The sequence below is a fragment of the Crotalus tigris genome, unplaced genomic scaffold (genome assembly GCF_016545835.1).
Source record: "Crotalus tigris isolate CLP2741 ecotype Arizona unplaced genomic scaffold, ASM1654583v1 scf7180000018155.2402879, whole genome shotgun sequence".
Taxonomy (NCBI): Eukaryota; Metazoa; Chordata; class Lepidosauria; order Squamata; family Viperidae; genus Crotalus; species Crotalus tigris.
Genome location: NW_024096851.1, coordinates 1,770,824 through 1,788,141, shown reverse-complemented (window position 1 = coordinate 1,788,141; position 17,318 = coordinate 1,770,824). Strand labels below are relative to the sequence as shown.

The following is a 17,318-nucleotide window of genomic DNA, read 5'->3' as shown; positions in this document are numbered from 1 at the left end:
ATACAGAAGAATTATTGGAGAAAAAGAACAAGCAAGTAAGGGACCATATACTTTTTGCTTTTCAGGGCCTTGCTCTGTATATAGAGAGGATTGATGACAAAATGGAGGAGATTACTGAAAATGCAACAAGAATTGAATCTAGAATGCAGGAGATAGAGAACAAGATAGAAATCATACAGGATGAACAAACCATTTCACAATACAGAGAGATGGAATATGCATTGCGTATCAGAGGGCTGAGAGAGAATTCTCAGGAGGACTTAAAGATGCTTATTGTGAAAGATATTGCTCTTAATCTTTGCTGGAGGCCTGAAATAATTGGGAATGAGATAGAAAAAATTTTTAGAGTTAAATCACGGGTTGCCAGACAGAGAAATTTACCAAGAGATGTGGTTATCTATTTTTCTAGAAGATCTATTCGTAGTGAAATTATACAGTCTTTTTATAAACAAAAGTTTCAAATTGCAGATCAAGATGTGATAATTTTAAAAGAAATACCTCCAAAAATTCTAAGAGGCAGAAAAGATTTTACTTTTCTGTCTGATGAGTTAAAACATCATCAAATTCAGTTTAGATGGGAGATTCCAAGAGGAATAATAGTGAATTATGAGGGGATACGTCACAGATTAACCACTGTCACAGATTAACCACTGTTTCGAAGGCAAGAGATTTTTATCATTCTATTTTAAAGGCAACATTGTCATCACCTCCACAAATAAGGATAACGGAAGAGTCTCTTATGGCAGGAGCCTCATCAATGATGGCTATGGAACAAGCTGCACAGAATCTTGAGATAAAAGAGCAAAGGATGACATGAGCTGCCCATAAACGTAAAGAAAAAGAGCAGCAGCAGAAGAGTGGTGATAAAGTTGAAAGTATGATTACTACAGAGCCTGTGGGAGGAGCAAGACCAAAAAGATCTTCGACAGTGGATCTGCAGGCTATGCTCCAGAGGCTCCAGGCCGGTGGAGATGGCCAGGTTCCTGACCTGGAATGTTAATGGCTTAAATGTGCCACAGAAACAAAGAAAGCTTTTTCACTATTTGAAACAACATAATAACGACTTGATATGTTTGCAAGAGACTCATATAACTTTAAAGGACTCTAAACTTTTGATGAATTCTCGTTTGGGTTCACATTTTATTGCTCCAGCTCCAGGGAAAAAAGGGGGAGTGGTAATTTATGTGAAGAAAATTTTTTCATCTAAACTAATTGAGGCTGACTCTGAAGGAAGATATCTTTTTGTGCAACTACTATCACAAGGCCAAAAAGTTCTTATTGTTGGATTATATGCTCCCAATCAACAACAGAAACAATTTTATAAGTTGCTGCATGGGAAGATATCTCAGTTGGATTACAAATTGGTAATTTTGATGGGTGATTGGAATGGGGTTTTAGATTCAACTATAGACAAAAGGAGCTCTTCTAAAACTTTTACCCAAACCAAACTACCTAAGACTTTTTTTGACTTGAAAGAAGAATTGGAGCTTACTGATATTTGGCGAGAAAGGAACATAAGTGATAGAGACTTTATTTTCTATTCGGATAGACATCAGTCATTTTCAAGGATTGACTTTTTTTGATCACTAGTGACTTCCTCTCTAGAGTGAGGAAGGTGAAAATTTTTCCCAGAACATTGTCAGATCACAGTCCGGTGTGGATGGAATTATATTTGGAAGATGGGAATAGAAGATCTTGGAGACTGAATGAGAATTTGTTTAATCGGGAAGAGTTCGTACAAAAGTGTAAAGAGCATTTAAAGGATTTTTTTGCTATAAACATGAATAAGGGTACATCGATGTCTATGGTTTGGGATGCCAGTAAGGCATATATGAGGGGAATTTTGATTCAATTGAATAAAGTTTTTAGGGAAAAAGGGTTACGAAGACGTAGAGAAATAGAAGAAGAGATTAAATTAAAAGAACAAGAGTTGGTTCTTAACCCAACTGATAATAATTTAAAGATATCCATAAAGATGCTTAAGGAACAATTTAATATGTTGATGGCAGATCAGGTGGCTACCAATCTGTCGTATATGAGACATAATACTTTTTGTAATGCGAATAAGCCTGGGAGGTGGTTGGCTTATCAGTTACAAAAGAAACAGAAAGCTAGAATTATAGAGAAAGTAAAATATAAAGGTACTGAGGTTTTTCAGCAAGATCTGATTTTAAAAAGAGTTTTTTAGATTTCTACACAAAATTATATTCAAGTGATAACATAAAGGGTTTTGACATAGATAAATATTTACAATCAGTACATTTTCCTAAACTCTCAGAGGAACAACAAAATGGGATGAATAGTTTAATTACTGTGGAGGAAATTGGTTTAGCTATCAAGCAGTTAAAGGTTGGAAAGTCTCCTGGAACAGATGGACTGACCTCGAGGTATTATAAGATTTTATCTGAAGAAATGATAGGGCCATTAAAGGAACTCTTTAACAGTATTTTGTTGGGTATGCAAGTTCCTCCTTTTTGGAAAAGAGCTTTTATATCATTGATTCCGAAGGAGGATCAGGATCTTACAGAGCCTAAGAATTATAGGCCAATTTCATTATTAAATGTTGATTATAAGATTTTTGCTAAAATTCTGGCAAATAGATTAATGCAGGTTATGAAAGATTTGATTCATAGTGATCAAGCAGGATTTATAACAGGGAGATACATGAAACATAATGTTAGACAAATTATTAACTTAATTGAGTACTTGGATAAGAACAACCAGATTCCTGTGGCTTTTATCTTTTTGGATGCTGAAAAAGCTTTTGATCAATTAGACTGGCAATTTCTATTTTCATTGGTAGAGAAAATGAACTTTGGGGATAATTTTTTACATGCACTTAAAGCTATATACCAGCAACAATCTGCACAAATTGTCGTAAATGGGGGACTGACTGAGAATTTTAATATTCAAAAAGGGACAAGACAAGGATGTCCATTATCCCCATTGTTATTTGTTTTAACGCTGGAAATCTTATTGATTCAGATTCGAGAATCAAAGCTAATCAAGGGTGTAAAGATAAGGAAGAATGAGTATAAATTGCGGGTTTTCGCGGATGATTTGGTTTTAATTTTGGAACAACCGAATCAAGCGATTGACTGTTTATTAGAACTTATAACACAGTATGGGAATGTTTCTGGTTTTAAAGTTAACAATTACAAGACCAAGATATTATCTAAGAATATGTCAGTTAAGGATAGGGAAAGTTTGATTAAAGCCACAGGTTTTCAGATGGTAAAAAAGGTTAAATATCTGGGAGTATATTTAACTGCTTCAAATGGAAAATTGTATAAGAATAATTATGAACCATTATGGGTAAAAGTACAAAAGGACTTAAAAGACTGGAAAAAATTGCAATTGTCAGTGTTGGGGAGAATCTCAGCTGTAAAAATGAATGTTCTACCAAAGTTTCTTTTTTTGTTTCAGATGATACCTATTCTAAAAAAAGAGGAAAATTTGGATGAATGGCAAAAGGGTATCAACAATTTTATATGGGCCGGGAAGAAACCAAGGGTTAAGGATGCTCGAGAAAGAGGGGGACTTAAGGCACCTAATTTGAAATTATATTATGATACAGCCGCCTTAACTTGGTTAAGTGACTGGCTTAATTTAACAAATATGGATATTCTCTTTTTGGAAGGTTGGGATTTAATATATGGTTGGCATGCATACTTAATTTTTAATAAGAAAGTCGATCGGACTTTTAAATCACATATTTTGAGGAATGCCCTATTTCGTGTTTGGAAAAAGTATTATTTTAGATTAAATTATAAAATACCTATCTGGGGGATTCCCAGACACGCAATTGCGGGAACTTCTAAGGGGATAAATTTTGATAAAATCTCGTATAAAGAATTGTTAATCTGGTCTGGTTTGAATTGGCATTTGAAATCCCTAGATGTATTAAGGTAAGAAAATATTCTACAATCATGGTTTCAATACTTACAAATAGTGGATAGATGGACTGTAGATAAGAAAGAGGGAATAACATTAGAAGATAAACAATTGGTTATTCAGATTAAAAACCAGAGTCCGGCTCATATAAAAAGAATTTACAATGTGTTATTAGAGTTAGACTCGGAAACAGAACTGGTTAAAGATTGTATGATTAAATGGGCTCAGAATATACAGGAACCGATCTCATTGGACTTATGGGAGACAATTTGGACTAGAAATGTTAAATTTACACAAGCTCAAAATTTGAGAGAAAATTTTTATAAAATGTTTTATAGATGGCATTTAGATCCTAAAAAATTATCCTGTATGTATCCTAATATACAGCCCAAATGTTGGAGATGTGGTAATAATGATGCGACATATTTTCATATTTGGTGGAATTGTAAAAAAGTAAAGGCTTTTTGGATTATGATTTGGTGGAACATTCAAAAGATTTTTAGAAGGAAAATAAAGTTTACTCCTCAACTATTTTTACTGGGTATTTTCATTGATTTAAATGAAAAAGAAACTATCTTAATGTTGAATTTAGTAACTGCAGCAAGGTTATTAGTAGGTTTATACTGGAAGAAAGATTCTTTGCCTACTTTAGAAGAATGGACATTTAAAGTATCTAGTTTTGCAGAAATGGCAAAAATTTCTGCTTATTTAAAGGATCATACACAAGAAAGATACATCATTGTATGGAGAAGATGGATAGATTATATTCAGAAAAAGTATGGAATTAAAAAGTTTCATTTATTTTATGAATGAATATTATAACAAATATTATAGAGAATTGTCTTATAGGTTATGGAGTTAAAGGTTAATTATGATATTTTCTTTTTTCTTTTCTTTTCTTTTTTTTTCTTTTCTTTTTTTTCTTTTCTTTTTTATTATTAAATTTTGTTATTATTAACCCTGTATTCTGCTCTGGGAAGTGAAGGGAGGGGGGGTTGGGGGTGGGAGGGAGGGTAAGGGGGGGGGTAAGTGTAGTATAGATAATGGTTGATTATAGGAGTGCGACCTGGCACTCCTCTTATGCTGCGTTCATGGGTTTGATAGGGATGAGAGGAGAGAAGGTGTAGAGAGGAAGTAGGGTATTGAGAGGAGAGGGGGAGGGGAAAAGAGTAGGAGGGGAGGAGAGAAAGAGGATGGAAGTAGGGAATGTTTTAAGAAAGGGTGGATGCAGCCTGGGGGAATGGGCAGGTCGCACCAATGGTTATGAATTTATCTTATTTTAAAATTGTATTGTATTTTTATAATGTTTAAATGGAAAAAATAAAAATTTTCAATAAAAAAAAAAAGAAAAATGTACAGATCTAACCCAATCTGAGAAGCAGGATTCTGCTTGTTGGTTGGGAATATCTATCCTACTATAAGATTATCTTGCATCTACACACTGCTTGCAACATTTAAATTGGGCTACATTTGCTCTACTTGCCAAATAATTAAATAGTATCAAAAACTTGCACCTGATTTGTTTGTTGCCCACATTAGGCTGCAAAATTAGAGATGAGTCTACAATTTTTTAAAAAGTTTATTAGAGTCACTGACTAGTAATTAACCAGTAATGTTTAATTATTCACCTGCTTAAACAAAAAAAGAACAGAGCACAAGAGGCCACAGCATAGGAAGAAAAAAAAACAGAAATATCTAGAAAGAACAGAAAAATGTCTAAAACATGTTTCAATAAGAGTGCACACAATTTTACTATGATGCAGTGAGTACAAGCATAAAACTAATAGAAAATGATGAATTAAATTAATAAAAATACATTTAAGTGTAGAATATAGATAGTCTTTAGTTTAAGATGGGAATTGGGATTGGATTTCCCATTGTTAACCAATGTGGTTGTAAAGATCAACATTAGGTGACCATGCTAGTCCTGGTTGCCATTTTTAAGCGGGATTGTCACGGGATCATGACTTCTGACTTCCTGCTGGCTTCCCCATTGACTCTGCTTGTGAGAAGCCAGCAGGATTATTGGAAATTGCAAACCTGTGACCACGGATTGTTATGATGTTGTAATTGCAAGCCAGGTGCTGAGCACCCAGATCATGATCACATGACTGCAGGGGCCTTGCCAGGTCAGAAACTTGGAGGACCAGTCCTAAATACCACTTGTTCAGTATCACCCTAAATTTAAAAGGTTGCTAAATGAGTGGTGTTTAAACTAAGACTACCTGCAGTGAATCTTTTAAAATTTTATCAGTTTTTAATCTTCATGTTTGAAAATGATCTCCCTATGATTGAAAGTATGGATTTCGCATAACTCACTGTTTTTTTTCTAAAGAAAAAAGTTGCTGTTAAGCACAATTTTTCCCTAGATAATCAGGGACACCAAAGTGGCTCTTGCATGCTGCATCAGCTGGCAGAAATGCCCTTCAGATGTTCTTCTACTGTTCGTGTGAGCAACAGAGCTAGGCTTTCAGGACAATTAAATGCTTATTAGACATTTTAAAAATTAGTAGAGAAATAATGAGTGGGAAAGCATTGTTCCCAGTCATACTGGAGCAGCTCTTTAAAAATCATCATATTCTAGGAAGAGTTTCAAAGATAAACTTCTGTGGAAATTGCAAAATCAGAATTGATTAAATTTTTTTTTTACTCTGAATAGGAATGTTGATTCTATAGATAGGACATGCTCTTTTTTAATGTTTATTTGGGTTATTCATCACCAGCATCCTCTATGTTGTCAGGAACAGCTATGCTGATTTATTGTTTGGTTAATTGCCTAGATTCTATATTTGCTTATCCTCTCCACAATACAACATCACGTGCAAAATAACCTCTCCAAAACACCCCATTTGTTCCCCTCCCTGAACAGCAGATACAGATTAAGGCAGAAGACTCTGCACATATTTGTTAAAGCAGAGTAGAAGCTTATCCTAAGCCTTTCACTTTTTAGTGTGTCCTTTTATTATATTTACCATTATTTCAAATTGTATGCTTATAAATGAACAGGGGGGAAAATAATATTGATATGGCGTTAAACTGCTTTGTTATTATTGCTCAGAATGTTTAAATTAAAATGCTTAGAATTTTCAGCACAAGGATTTAAATTAAAAAAGAGATACAGGATGCTAGTAAAAATGCACTGTGTTGTGTTACAGTTTGCAGTAGATAAGCAAGACGCTACTCCCAAGATATTACATTTGGCCTTGGCCTAGTTTATCTGAAGTGAAAGGGTTTTGTGTGGGAGGACTACAGAACCCTTAAATAACATGAGTGAAGATTACATGCTAAAGAGGATAGGCAGCTTACTCACACAACACAAGACTAATGACTGAACTGTCTCATCTGCCTTTTCACTGTTGATCATTCCAAGGCAAACATTGTTCTATCATACTGTTATTTCTTCCTTTCTTCAGCACACAGATAAATTAAAGTTCTACTAATTCACAAGCTTGCAACGGTGCTTTGCTGCTTCATAATGAACTCAATTTATTTCAATTAACAACATGATTATCTTAAAAGGAAGATTAAGAACGTGAGCTATTTATATGAAAAGTTATTCATAAGTCCATTTCACTTCCCTCAGAGGCATTATTTTATGGCGCATTTATTTTACAGCATAGTGAAGTACTAAAAAGAGTACAGAGTAATACTAGATCGTATTTACTACAAATACAAAGTTAAGAGGATATGTACATATTACGTATTTAAATTAACAGTACTGTATATTAATAAAGACCTACAGGAAAGTTGTAAAACATAACACAAAGCCCATAAATCACAAAATACTAGCTTTTTAAAAAAAAGTTCTACAATTTTGACTATTCATGTAAAAACATACCCCAATGAAAGGTTTCATTTCTCAAAATAACTATTCTTAATAAAAAAAAAAAAGTAGGTAAAACATCTACAAGAAAACAAATGCCACAGTCGTGTAAAACAAGAATGAGCCTGCAAATCCCAGGGTTCTGATGCTATAATTTAGCAACAAAACTTCATCACAATTCAGCAATAATTTGCCACTCTATGTTGATGGCATAATCTTTTTGTTTCCAACTCCACCCTTCAAATGTCTCTTGCAACTCTCTAAATGGGTGGGGTGGGGGTTGGATAAGTGACAGGAATGAGCGTGAAAGTGTGTGGGAGGCAGATCATGTTTATCCCCTCCCTTATCGCCTCCCAGGTAGTAATTTAAGCAATACTTTAACGGTTGGGAGCAGCTTAAAAATGCAAATGGGAACTGCTTCCTTCCAGAGCCCTCTTGCTCACTCTTAAAATCCTAAAAAAAGCAGGGATGCTAGCTTTTGCAATATCTATTTAGAGACTGAAGTATCAGCAACTTCTCTTTAGAAATGCACCCAGCTATTGATACTTACTGCGTAGGCACCTATTAAAAATGCTGCATTTGCTCTTTTCCGTTGGTCAAAGCTGGTATAATACACAATTTTCTTTCTTGATAGACTGAAAGACTGTTTAAGATACAAATAAATAAAAAGATTAGGAGCAGACCACAAAATTATGCCAAATGTCTCAGCTCACTGATTCATCAGTTAAACAGGCTTCTGGCATGTCCTTCAAATCAGATCATAGCCCAGTAAAATTTAAACCAGAGTACAAAGAAAGTGCTCCCTAACCCCTTCTCCCATATAATGGGAGTATTTCTTCTCTGCATGCAATTCTTTAGTCCCTCTGTTAGTCTAAATATTATGTTAAGTGCAGGGAATCAGAATATTCACCCCCTTCTATCTCATGAATTCTAAGATAATTCTTCCTTTATTTAAGATTACCGTGCTTTAGAATTAAATGTCTAAATCAGGGGTCTTCAAACTTGGCCCTTTTATGACTTGTGGACTTCAACTCCCAGAATTCCTCAGTCAGTGTGCCTGGCTAAGGAATTCTGGGAGTTGAAGTCCACAAGTCATAAAAGGGCCAAGTTTGAAGACCCCTGGTTAAAATCATAGGCATCCAAATGTTGGCTTGTCTAGGTCAGAGGTCCTCAACCTCTGGTCCATGGCTCATTACTGGACCATGACCTATTAAGAACAGGGTTGTGCGAGTGGCGGGCCGGTGTCCATGCACACACACAGCTCAACTTGCAAACATCAAGCTGCACGTGCATGCGCACCAGCCCGCCACTCACCCAGCCTGGTTCGTCTCTGCAAAGGTTGGGGACCGCTGGTCTAGGTCACATCGAGCGAAGAGGAATTATCTCGGGCGACATAAAACATACAATGTAGTTAATGTATATCAATCACATAATAATGTTAAAAGTTTATAATCTTGTGGGGCCATATTATTAGGTGTCCAATGGGCCGTCGGTTGGACATGCCTGGTCTAAATCATGTAAATCATCTGCCTGGCCCCAATTTCAATTTGTTCTTTACTATATAGAAAATTACCCATGTTGAATCTTAAGTCTCTCATACATATAACAAGAAGGACAATGAAATAAGGAGTTGCTTTTTTTAAAATCCATCCAACGTTAACCAAAGTATATTAGTAATACTGTTAAAGAAATGAGTATTCAGAGTAAGCAGGAATAGGCATTAATTCTAAACACTGGTCTTGATAGCTATAATTTATCGGGAATACAGGTAGTCATCAATTTACAACAGTTCATTTAGTGATCATTCAAAGTTACAACAGCCCTGGAAAATGTGACTTATGACTGTTTTTCATAGTTTCCACCTTTGCAGCATCCCCATGATCATGTGATCAAAATTCAGATGCTTGGCAACTGGTTCATGTTTATGACCGTTGCTGTGTCCCAAGGTCATATGATCACCTTTTGCGCCCTTCTGACAAGCAAAGTCAATGGGAAAGCCAGATTTACTTAGCAACCAGGTTACTAACTTATCAATTACAGAGATTCACTTAACAACTGTGGCAAAAAAGGCCTTAAAATGGGGCAAAGCTCACTTAACCAATGTCTCACTTAACAGAAATTTTGGGCTCAATTATGGTCATAATTTTCAATTCTTTTGAAAGACTGTTTTTTTTTAACAATGGAGTCCTATATTACAAACTCTTAAATATCTATATGCATTGATATTTAAGAGTGTTAAACATGAATTTGCATGATATATTATTTTATTACTTACTAGTTTTCATGCTTAAATCACCATTAATATAAGAAACTGAAACCATAAAAATAGGTTTTCTATGTTGCTTTTATTATAAATTTAAATAAACATTACACAAGTAATTAAAAGCAGTTTATTCTTTATTAACTGGATGTATAAAATTATATTCCAATAATTTTGGGTATGTTCTGAAATCCTCTGTGATTACAGTCAGTATTATATAAAATCACCATGATACCATGGATTTGTGTTCACTAAAACTTACAGATTTTACTGAAGGTTGAAGTAAGAATAAAAGTAACACTGACTCTTATAACTATTTAGCCTGTAACTTATAACAAAAGTTTGCCATTCAGCTCCTACACACTTTTAAACTTTAATATAGGAAGTCCTCAGGATACGACCACTCATTTAGCAACCATTCAAAGTTACAATGGTGCTGAATGAGGGGCTCTTGTGACCAGTCCTTGAAGTTGCAACATCCCTGGCGTCATGTGATTGTGATTCAGATACTTGGCAACTGTCTTATAATTACAGTGTGACTGCATCCTGTGGTCCCATGATTTATTTAATTGTATCCCACCTTTATTGTTTTTACAGACAACTCAAGACTATGAGCATACCGATATTCCTTACTCTTTCTATTTTCCCCACAACAACTATGTAAGGTAAATTAGGTTGAGAATAAGTGCCTGGCCCAAAGTCACTCAGCTTTAGCCTCATGGGCTAAGAAGGGACTAGAATTCACAATCTATTCCTTTCTAACCACTAGACTACTACTTGCAACCTGCTCTACAGGTTTCCCAGAAACAAAGTCAATGGGGAAACCAGCAGGAGGTCACAAATCACTCCAGCAAGTCACCCCCATTGCTTTTTCTCCCAAAGACTTCCTGGGTGGTCATGAGAATTGCATTTTCTGTAGTGCTTGCCCATCTGCCTCTACCCACCTTGGCAACTGACAACCAGCTCGTACTCTATAGTCTTGTCACTCTGTTTGCCTGGAATGCAATTTCAATGCCTCTTTCCACATTATGGTTACATGGGGTCTTTGCTTAATAAACTGTCATAATGATGGCATTGGGGACTGCTGGTATTACCATTACTAATGATGTGGTCATGGAATGTCACACCATTGCTTAGTGATGGAAATTCTATTCCCAATTGCCATCATAACCTGAGGATTATTTGTACCATTTTATTTTTTGTCTTATTATTAAGTGGTAAGAAGGTGAGTAATTACATATATTGTTTCATGCAACTCCCTTATGAAAGAAACCTTTGTGTTGTACATGAGTAAACAAAGTGAGAGGTTAATTCAAGTATGATTTTAAAAGAGGACAAGATCTTAACTGTATTAGTAAATATACTGTTCATATCATCATTAAGAGGTTCTAATCTCCACAGGAAGCAATATAGTGGACATTTAGTTAACATGCAGCCCAATCCTATTTATGTTTATTTAGAATTCATGGCACAGTCCCAAGGTATTTATACAGAACTGCATTATAACACCCAAGAAAACAAAACTTTGTACAGCTTTAATATTTCAGTGAGATAATAAATGTAAATCAGTTCTTTTTGATACCACAAAATCTTGTTGTTTTGTTTAGAAAAATTAAACTGATCTGCTCAGAATATTTACCCTAAGTGATATCAGCTATGATATTTCATACATCTTTAAATGTTTAGACAGGTGGTGAATATTTACGATAGAACATGTGCACTTATCACATGCTTTCACACATGATCCAGGAACTGGTCAGAACATACATAATTTGTTTTGCTCTAGCACGTTCGTCTAACAGTAATTAGCCAAAATCACTTTCCTCTAAGAATTAATTGAAGTTATATAGTGATTTTTGTGTTATTAGGCAAAATATGCAAACTTTGGATAGCAACAGAGTTGTTTTAAAAGTTTGTATCTACTCCTAGAACACATTTTATGAAATACTAGAGAAACCACAGCTTCTGTTAGGGTGTTATAATATTGGGAAGGCTCCACTAATTAGCACAGGACACCTTGATTGGAGTTTGGCAGACAGACTCTTTACACAGCCTTCAGCTCACCCACTTTCATAAATATAGCATGCCATCAGTCGCTTATTTATTTATAATGCTGCTTCTTTGATCCATCTGGGTATTATGATACAGAAGCATGTTCATTTATACAGGTTTGATATTCAGCATTTGGGAGAAGACGAATCCTTAGGGGAAGAACTTTTAATTACAAGTTTAAGGACTTTTTTTTGTTTAATAAAAGGCAAAAGGACAAACTAAGGATCCAGATGGATTTGAAATAAGAACTTTCCTGTGGGAAAATACTTGTTTTAAATTCTTAAAAAAAACATAATATGGACTGATGGTTAGACACTGGAGGGAACTAAAGATTATAATTAAAGGAGAAGAACGTTTAAATTTGACTTATAAATACAGAATGAAGCAGAATATTCTAACATTAGATATATTGAAATTTATTTTTGAACAATGGACCTGTAGTTAATTGTAATAGTGTCTGCCTCTCTAAATAGACTCTATTTAAAAGATCTTAGGAGAAGCAAGTTTTACTTGACAAGATTAATACTGATCTGAAAGTGGATTTTAAAATCACAGGCTACAAAAGTAACATGAAAAAAGAGATTATACTGGTCATTCAAAAAAAAAAAACCTCAGCTTTGATGCACCTTCTGCTTTTCAATTTATTTTTTTAGTTGGCATTAGTTTTTATTGTTCAGTGTAATTTTTATAAAATTACTGTTTAAAAAATCAATTAGTAAAGCCAAGCACTCACCTACACCTCTGGAAGCTTACAGAGATTAACCAGATCAATAAAAATAATAATAAGAGAACATTCTTACCTTTAATTTTTTGTTTAATTTGCAGCAGAATCGATACACCAGAGCCAAGTTTAAAGGTCCAAAATCTGCATAAAAACTAAAACATATATATATCCAGATGAAACATTGTTCAAAGTAATTTTAACAGCAAATCAAATACTTCTAAATGCAAGTACTTCTTTTATTAGGTGGCTACATTGCTACTGAGATCTTTTATATGGGTACTGGGTAGCAGCATTACAACCAGAAATGTGTCAAACTATCCATTTAATATTTTCTGTTTTATATCACTGGTTCTCAACTGCAAGTATATAAAAAAAATCAATTGGGAAATTGAAGTACACAATAGAAATCTGCACCATATAAATTTAGGCTACCTCTGATATAATACTGATTAGCTAAGCAACAGGTTACTGCATTTTAGGACTTTTATGAGTAGTGCAATTACAGATTCTGTAGACTCTGCATTGACCTATTATCTGTTTTGCAATTTATTACCTAGATCAGTGATGGCGAACCTTTTAGAGACCGAGTGCCCAAACTGCAACTCAAAACCCACTTATTTATCGATGGTTGCCTGGTGGGCATGGCCCACTGGGTGGGTGTGGCTGTGGTGGTCATGACAGACTGGGTGGGTGTGGTCACCTTTATGTTGCTCGTGGGGAGGGATGCCTGTGAAGGCCAGGCAGGATTGGGGGGGATCCAGGGGATCTCTGGCAGATGGAGCGGTAGGCAGGAAGCTCATCCTGTGGGGTGGGGTGAGGCAAGGCAGGGCAGGGGTGCCATTGTCACAGGGCAAGGCGAGGCAGGGGCCGGGGCGGCTGCTGCCTGACACCATCGGCCCCCGCACACAGAGGCCAGCGAGTGCATGGGGGCTGACAGTGTCCGTCAGCAGCCACAGCCTGCCAACCCCTCAATCTGTGAACTCTGGGGCTCTGCAGCCTGCCGTCAGCAGTTCAGAGAAGCCGCCTTTAAGCTGGACAGCCGGCTGACAGCTGAGGAGGTGATGCAGTGTGTCGTGCCCAGGAAAAGGAGAGCATGTGAGACCAGGAGGAATGGGACGGGGGGGGGAAACCAGCTATGCTGGGATGCATTCGGCCACATGGGACCTCGGTAAGTTAGCGGGTGGCTGGTTGAAGAGGTTCGGTTACCATCTCTGGGACATGGCATGCGTGCCCACAAAGAGGCTCTGAGTGCCGCCTCTGGCAAGTGTGCCATAGGTTTGCCACCACTGACCTAGATAATGCCCAATACATATAGTTTGTTCTATAATTAAATGAAAGCTCAAACTCCACCTTGTAATTTTGCTGATTAAAGTCCACCTATTCCACAGTTCAGAAATACATAAGATGTAAAATGCTTTTCTATTTTGGAAAAAATGTGACAAATGCCTAACAATGTAATGATGGACAATCTTTTGTAGAAAGGGACTGTGCTTTAATGACTAAGAGCTGAAGAAATGGCTGGCTGGGACTGAAGAAATACAACATAGTCCATATATTCGCCTAAATGTTACTAGTATTATAAAGTTAAACCTTTGGGACATTCTGATTTATAATTCTGCTACACTGCTATAAAGAAGGCATAATAGCTTCATTAAATATTTGCACAATTTGCTTCGATTTATAATAAATATGGATTTTGAGCATTAGCTTTCAACTTTACTAGATTTTTTTCCCTACATTTTCACTTCAAATTAGAGGCACATCCAGGTGTAACGCAATTATGGTATAATAGTTTCAAGTTTCAAAGGCAAAAAAAGTATAGACTGGAAAACCTAGATCTTATTCCACAGTAAATGAATTTATTTATTAATGAATTAATCCAGAACATTTTACTTATAACAGTATCTAATGTTCTCTAGGAGTCTGTATTTTTGTGGCCAACTGAAATGTCACGAGAATAGTAATTTTTAATGGGGGGGGGGAGGATTACCTCTAGGATCTGGTAGGTGCCATGTTCTAATACCTCATGTACATTGCCATATAATATTGAACAACTAAAAGCAACTAAACAAAACAAAAGCAACTAAAAGCATTTTCAGAAGACACAAGTCTTATTTTACTGAGGTAAAACAAGCTATTTCATATGGAAACAGTTACAGGCCACCCCTAAAATATGCTGAGCAAATGAAAGTCTATTGTGAATTAACAAGTGAAGTGTGACACGATCATCCTAGATCCCCTTACAAAGAATTGAGTAAGAACTAACACTCCTCTTGAATAATCCAATTGCCAGTTCCTAACTCATTAAATAATAATAAGACTGACTAATTCAATTCTTTATCTACCAGCAATGTTTTCCTGTTTTAATTTCAGCCATCTTAATAAAGAAACAGTACCCATGAGTAAGACTTTTAGTTACTTGTAAAGCTTTTTTTACAAAACTGAATTTGATTTTCAACAGGTAGCACTTGAATCCTACAATTGGCTCATTTGGCCTTTTATTTCAACTAGCAACACACAGGCTCATTCATATTTTTTTGGCACAGATTCTAGTGTTTAATAAAGTATTTAAAAAGGCTTGGCACACTTATGTTGAGAGTTAATGGCATTTTAATAATGGCAACTTGAATCTACATCATCAAAATAATACTGCTACCAAACAGATGCAATATATTGCTGCATTAACACTAATATAAATTACAAATGAATAAACAAGATTTCAATCATAACTTCGGGTCCATGGATTATCACTTTGTAAAAAAATAAAATATTCAAATTATCACTAAAAGCATAGCATAGAATAATACTTGACATACAATCTTAAGGACAAAGGATCTAACTATTTAAATAAATAACACAGTGATAAAAATGTCTGTAATAATAAAAATAGCACCATTTTCTAGCATAATCTAGAAAAATGAAGTTTTAGAGTTAAATGTGCACATGCTTGTATCAAAGCAAATCTTGTTCTTAAATTATAATCGTATGGGGGAATGATCTTGAGGGATGAGTGGAAGAGAAGCTGCCTAGGAAACGATAAGAGAAGAAGGTGCCCAATGATCAGAGAAAGAAACTTGGGAAAAACCTGCCCTAATTGATAGGCGGTTAAAGTGACTGCAGAAGGTTTGTATTTTCAGACTTGGAAAAAAAAGCCTGTCAATGTAGTTTTACAATAAAACAGAATTAGCTCATCTGGTCAAGTTACCTGTCTGGTTACCTGGGAGGACTGACATAAATAAATGGGTATAAGACTGCAACTTAAATCTGCTTTCAAAAAGGAAACAAGAAAAAGATTATATGCATTTTTGTGTAAAAGGTATCAGGCGGAGAACACTGCCCATGAAAAGGTTCTGATGCACATAGGAACTAATATAGACAGTCTGCAAGATAGAATCTATAGTAAATTCCAGTATAAGTTATTAGTTCTTGGTGGGGGAAATTTGTATAAAAGAAGATATTCCCATAAGAGAAATATCAAGATATGCAATGTCTAGGGACTTGAGCTAATGGACGGTAAATATGACTCAGCAAACTAGTATATGAGGAAGTTAGCCCAGGTTTATAACAATGGGTGACTATACTCTATACTAATCTAAAACTTCTGATCTTCAAGATCAATTCCCAGATAGAACACTTGCTTTATCTGCAATTCAAGAGTCACTGGATACGACCCAGTACAAAGCACTGATTATGAAATTAAAATTACAGTACAGTTATAAAATAATTTTGCACTGGATGTTTGTTGTTTGTGCAACAAATGAACAAACTCCCTACCCTCTACCAAGTGAGTTTGCTTCAATAACTCAGGGTACATCAATAATTCTGACCCAGAAATAATAACTCATAATCCTGCTGTATCCAGAACAAAAATTTAGGATGAGCCCAGTATGAAAATAGACACCTAAAGTACTGAATGTGAGAACAAATTAGCTATCTGACCTCACTTTATATTGATAAACTCCACATAAATCCAATAAAATCAGAAATCAAAGACACAACATAGTTTCATTGTAATATTTATGAAGCTAAGAAGAGAAACACATAGCCCTTTCTTAATGACTGGTTCTTAATGACTATATGAAGTTATGACGGACTTAAAAAAAGCTTCTTACAAGCTGCCCTTGAAGTTGTGACTGCTGCACACCTTCCTAATGTGGTCACATGACTCTATTTCCGGCACTTGGCAACCAGATCACGTTTATGACTGGTGGCAGTGTCCCACAGTCATGTCATCATGATCTGCTATGTTTTTTTGTTTTTTTCTTCAGCAGAATACAGCAAAAATGTTCATTAGATATGGCTGGATTCACTTGACAACCATGTGGTTTGCTTAATATCATGATTTGCTTAACAACTATAATGACTTTCTTAATGAATTACAACCCAAATTCTGGACTCAATTATAAACGTAAGTCAAGGATTACCTGTATCTTACTGAAATATCCACAGGTTAGGGTTAAAAAAAAGACAAGCTGGCAGCAGAAATAGTGGGATCAAAGCTCCACTTATTTTTTATGTTTGCACCCACTCGTCTTATTCTCTTTTAGGAGCTCTGACAATTGAGA

At 35.5% G+C, this 17,318-nt stretch overlaps 1 protein-coding gene across 4 annotated transcripts in view; it reads right to left on the bottom strand.

Moving 5' to 3' along the window:
* CDC14A (cell division cycle 14A) overlaps window positions 1-17,318 on the bottom strand; it is a 96,760-nt gene that overhangs the window by 67,838 nt on the left and 11,604 nt on the right. For all 4 annotated transcript variants that reach the window (XM_039348480.1, XM_039348477.1, XM_039348481.1 and 1 more), the window contains exons 3-4: window positions 12,830-12,905; window positions 8,268-8,360 (exon numbers count right to left, since the gene is read on the bottom strand). In XM_039348480.1, the coding sequence (XP_039204414.1) occupies window positions 8,268-8,360; window positions 12,830-12,905 (169 nt within the window). The remainder of the gene's footprint in view (window positions 1-8,267; window positions 8,361-12,829; window positions 12,906-17,318) is intronic.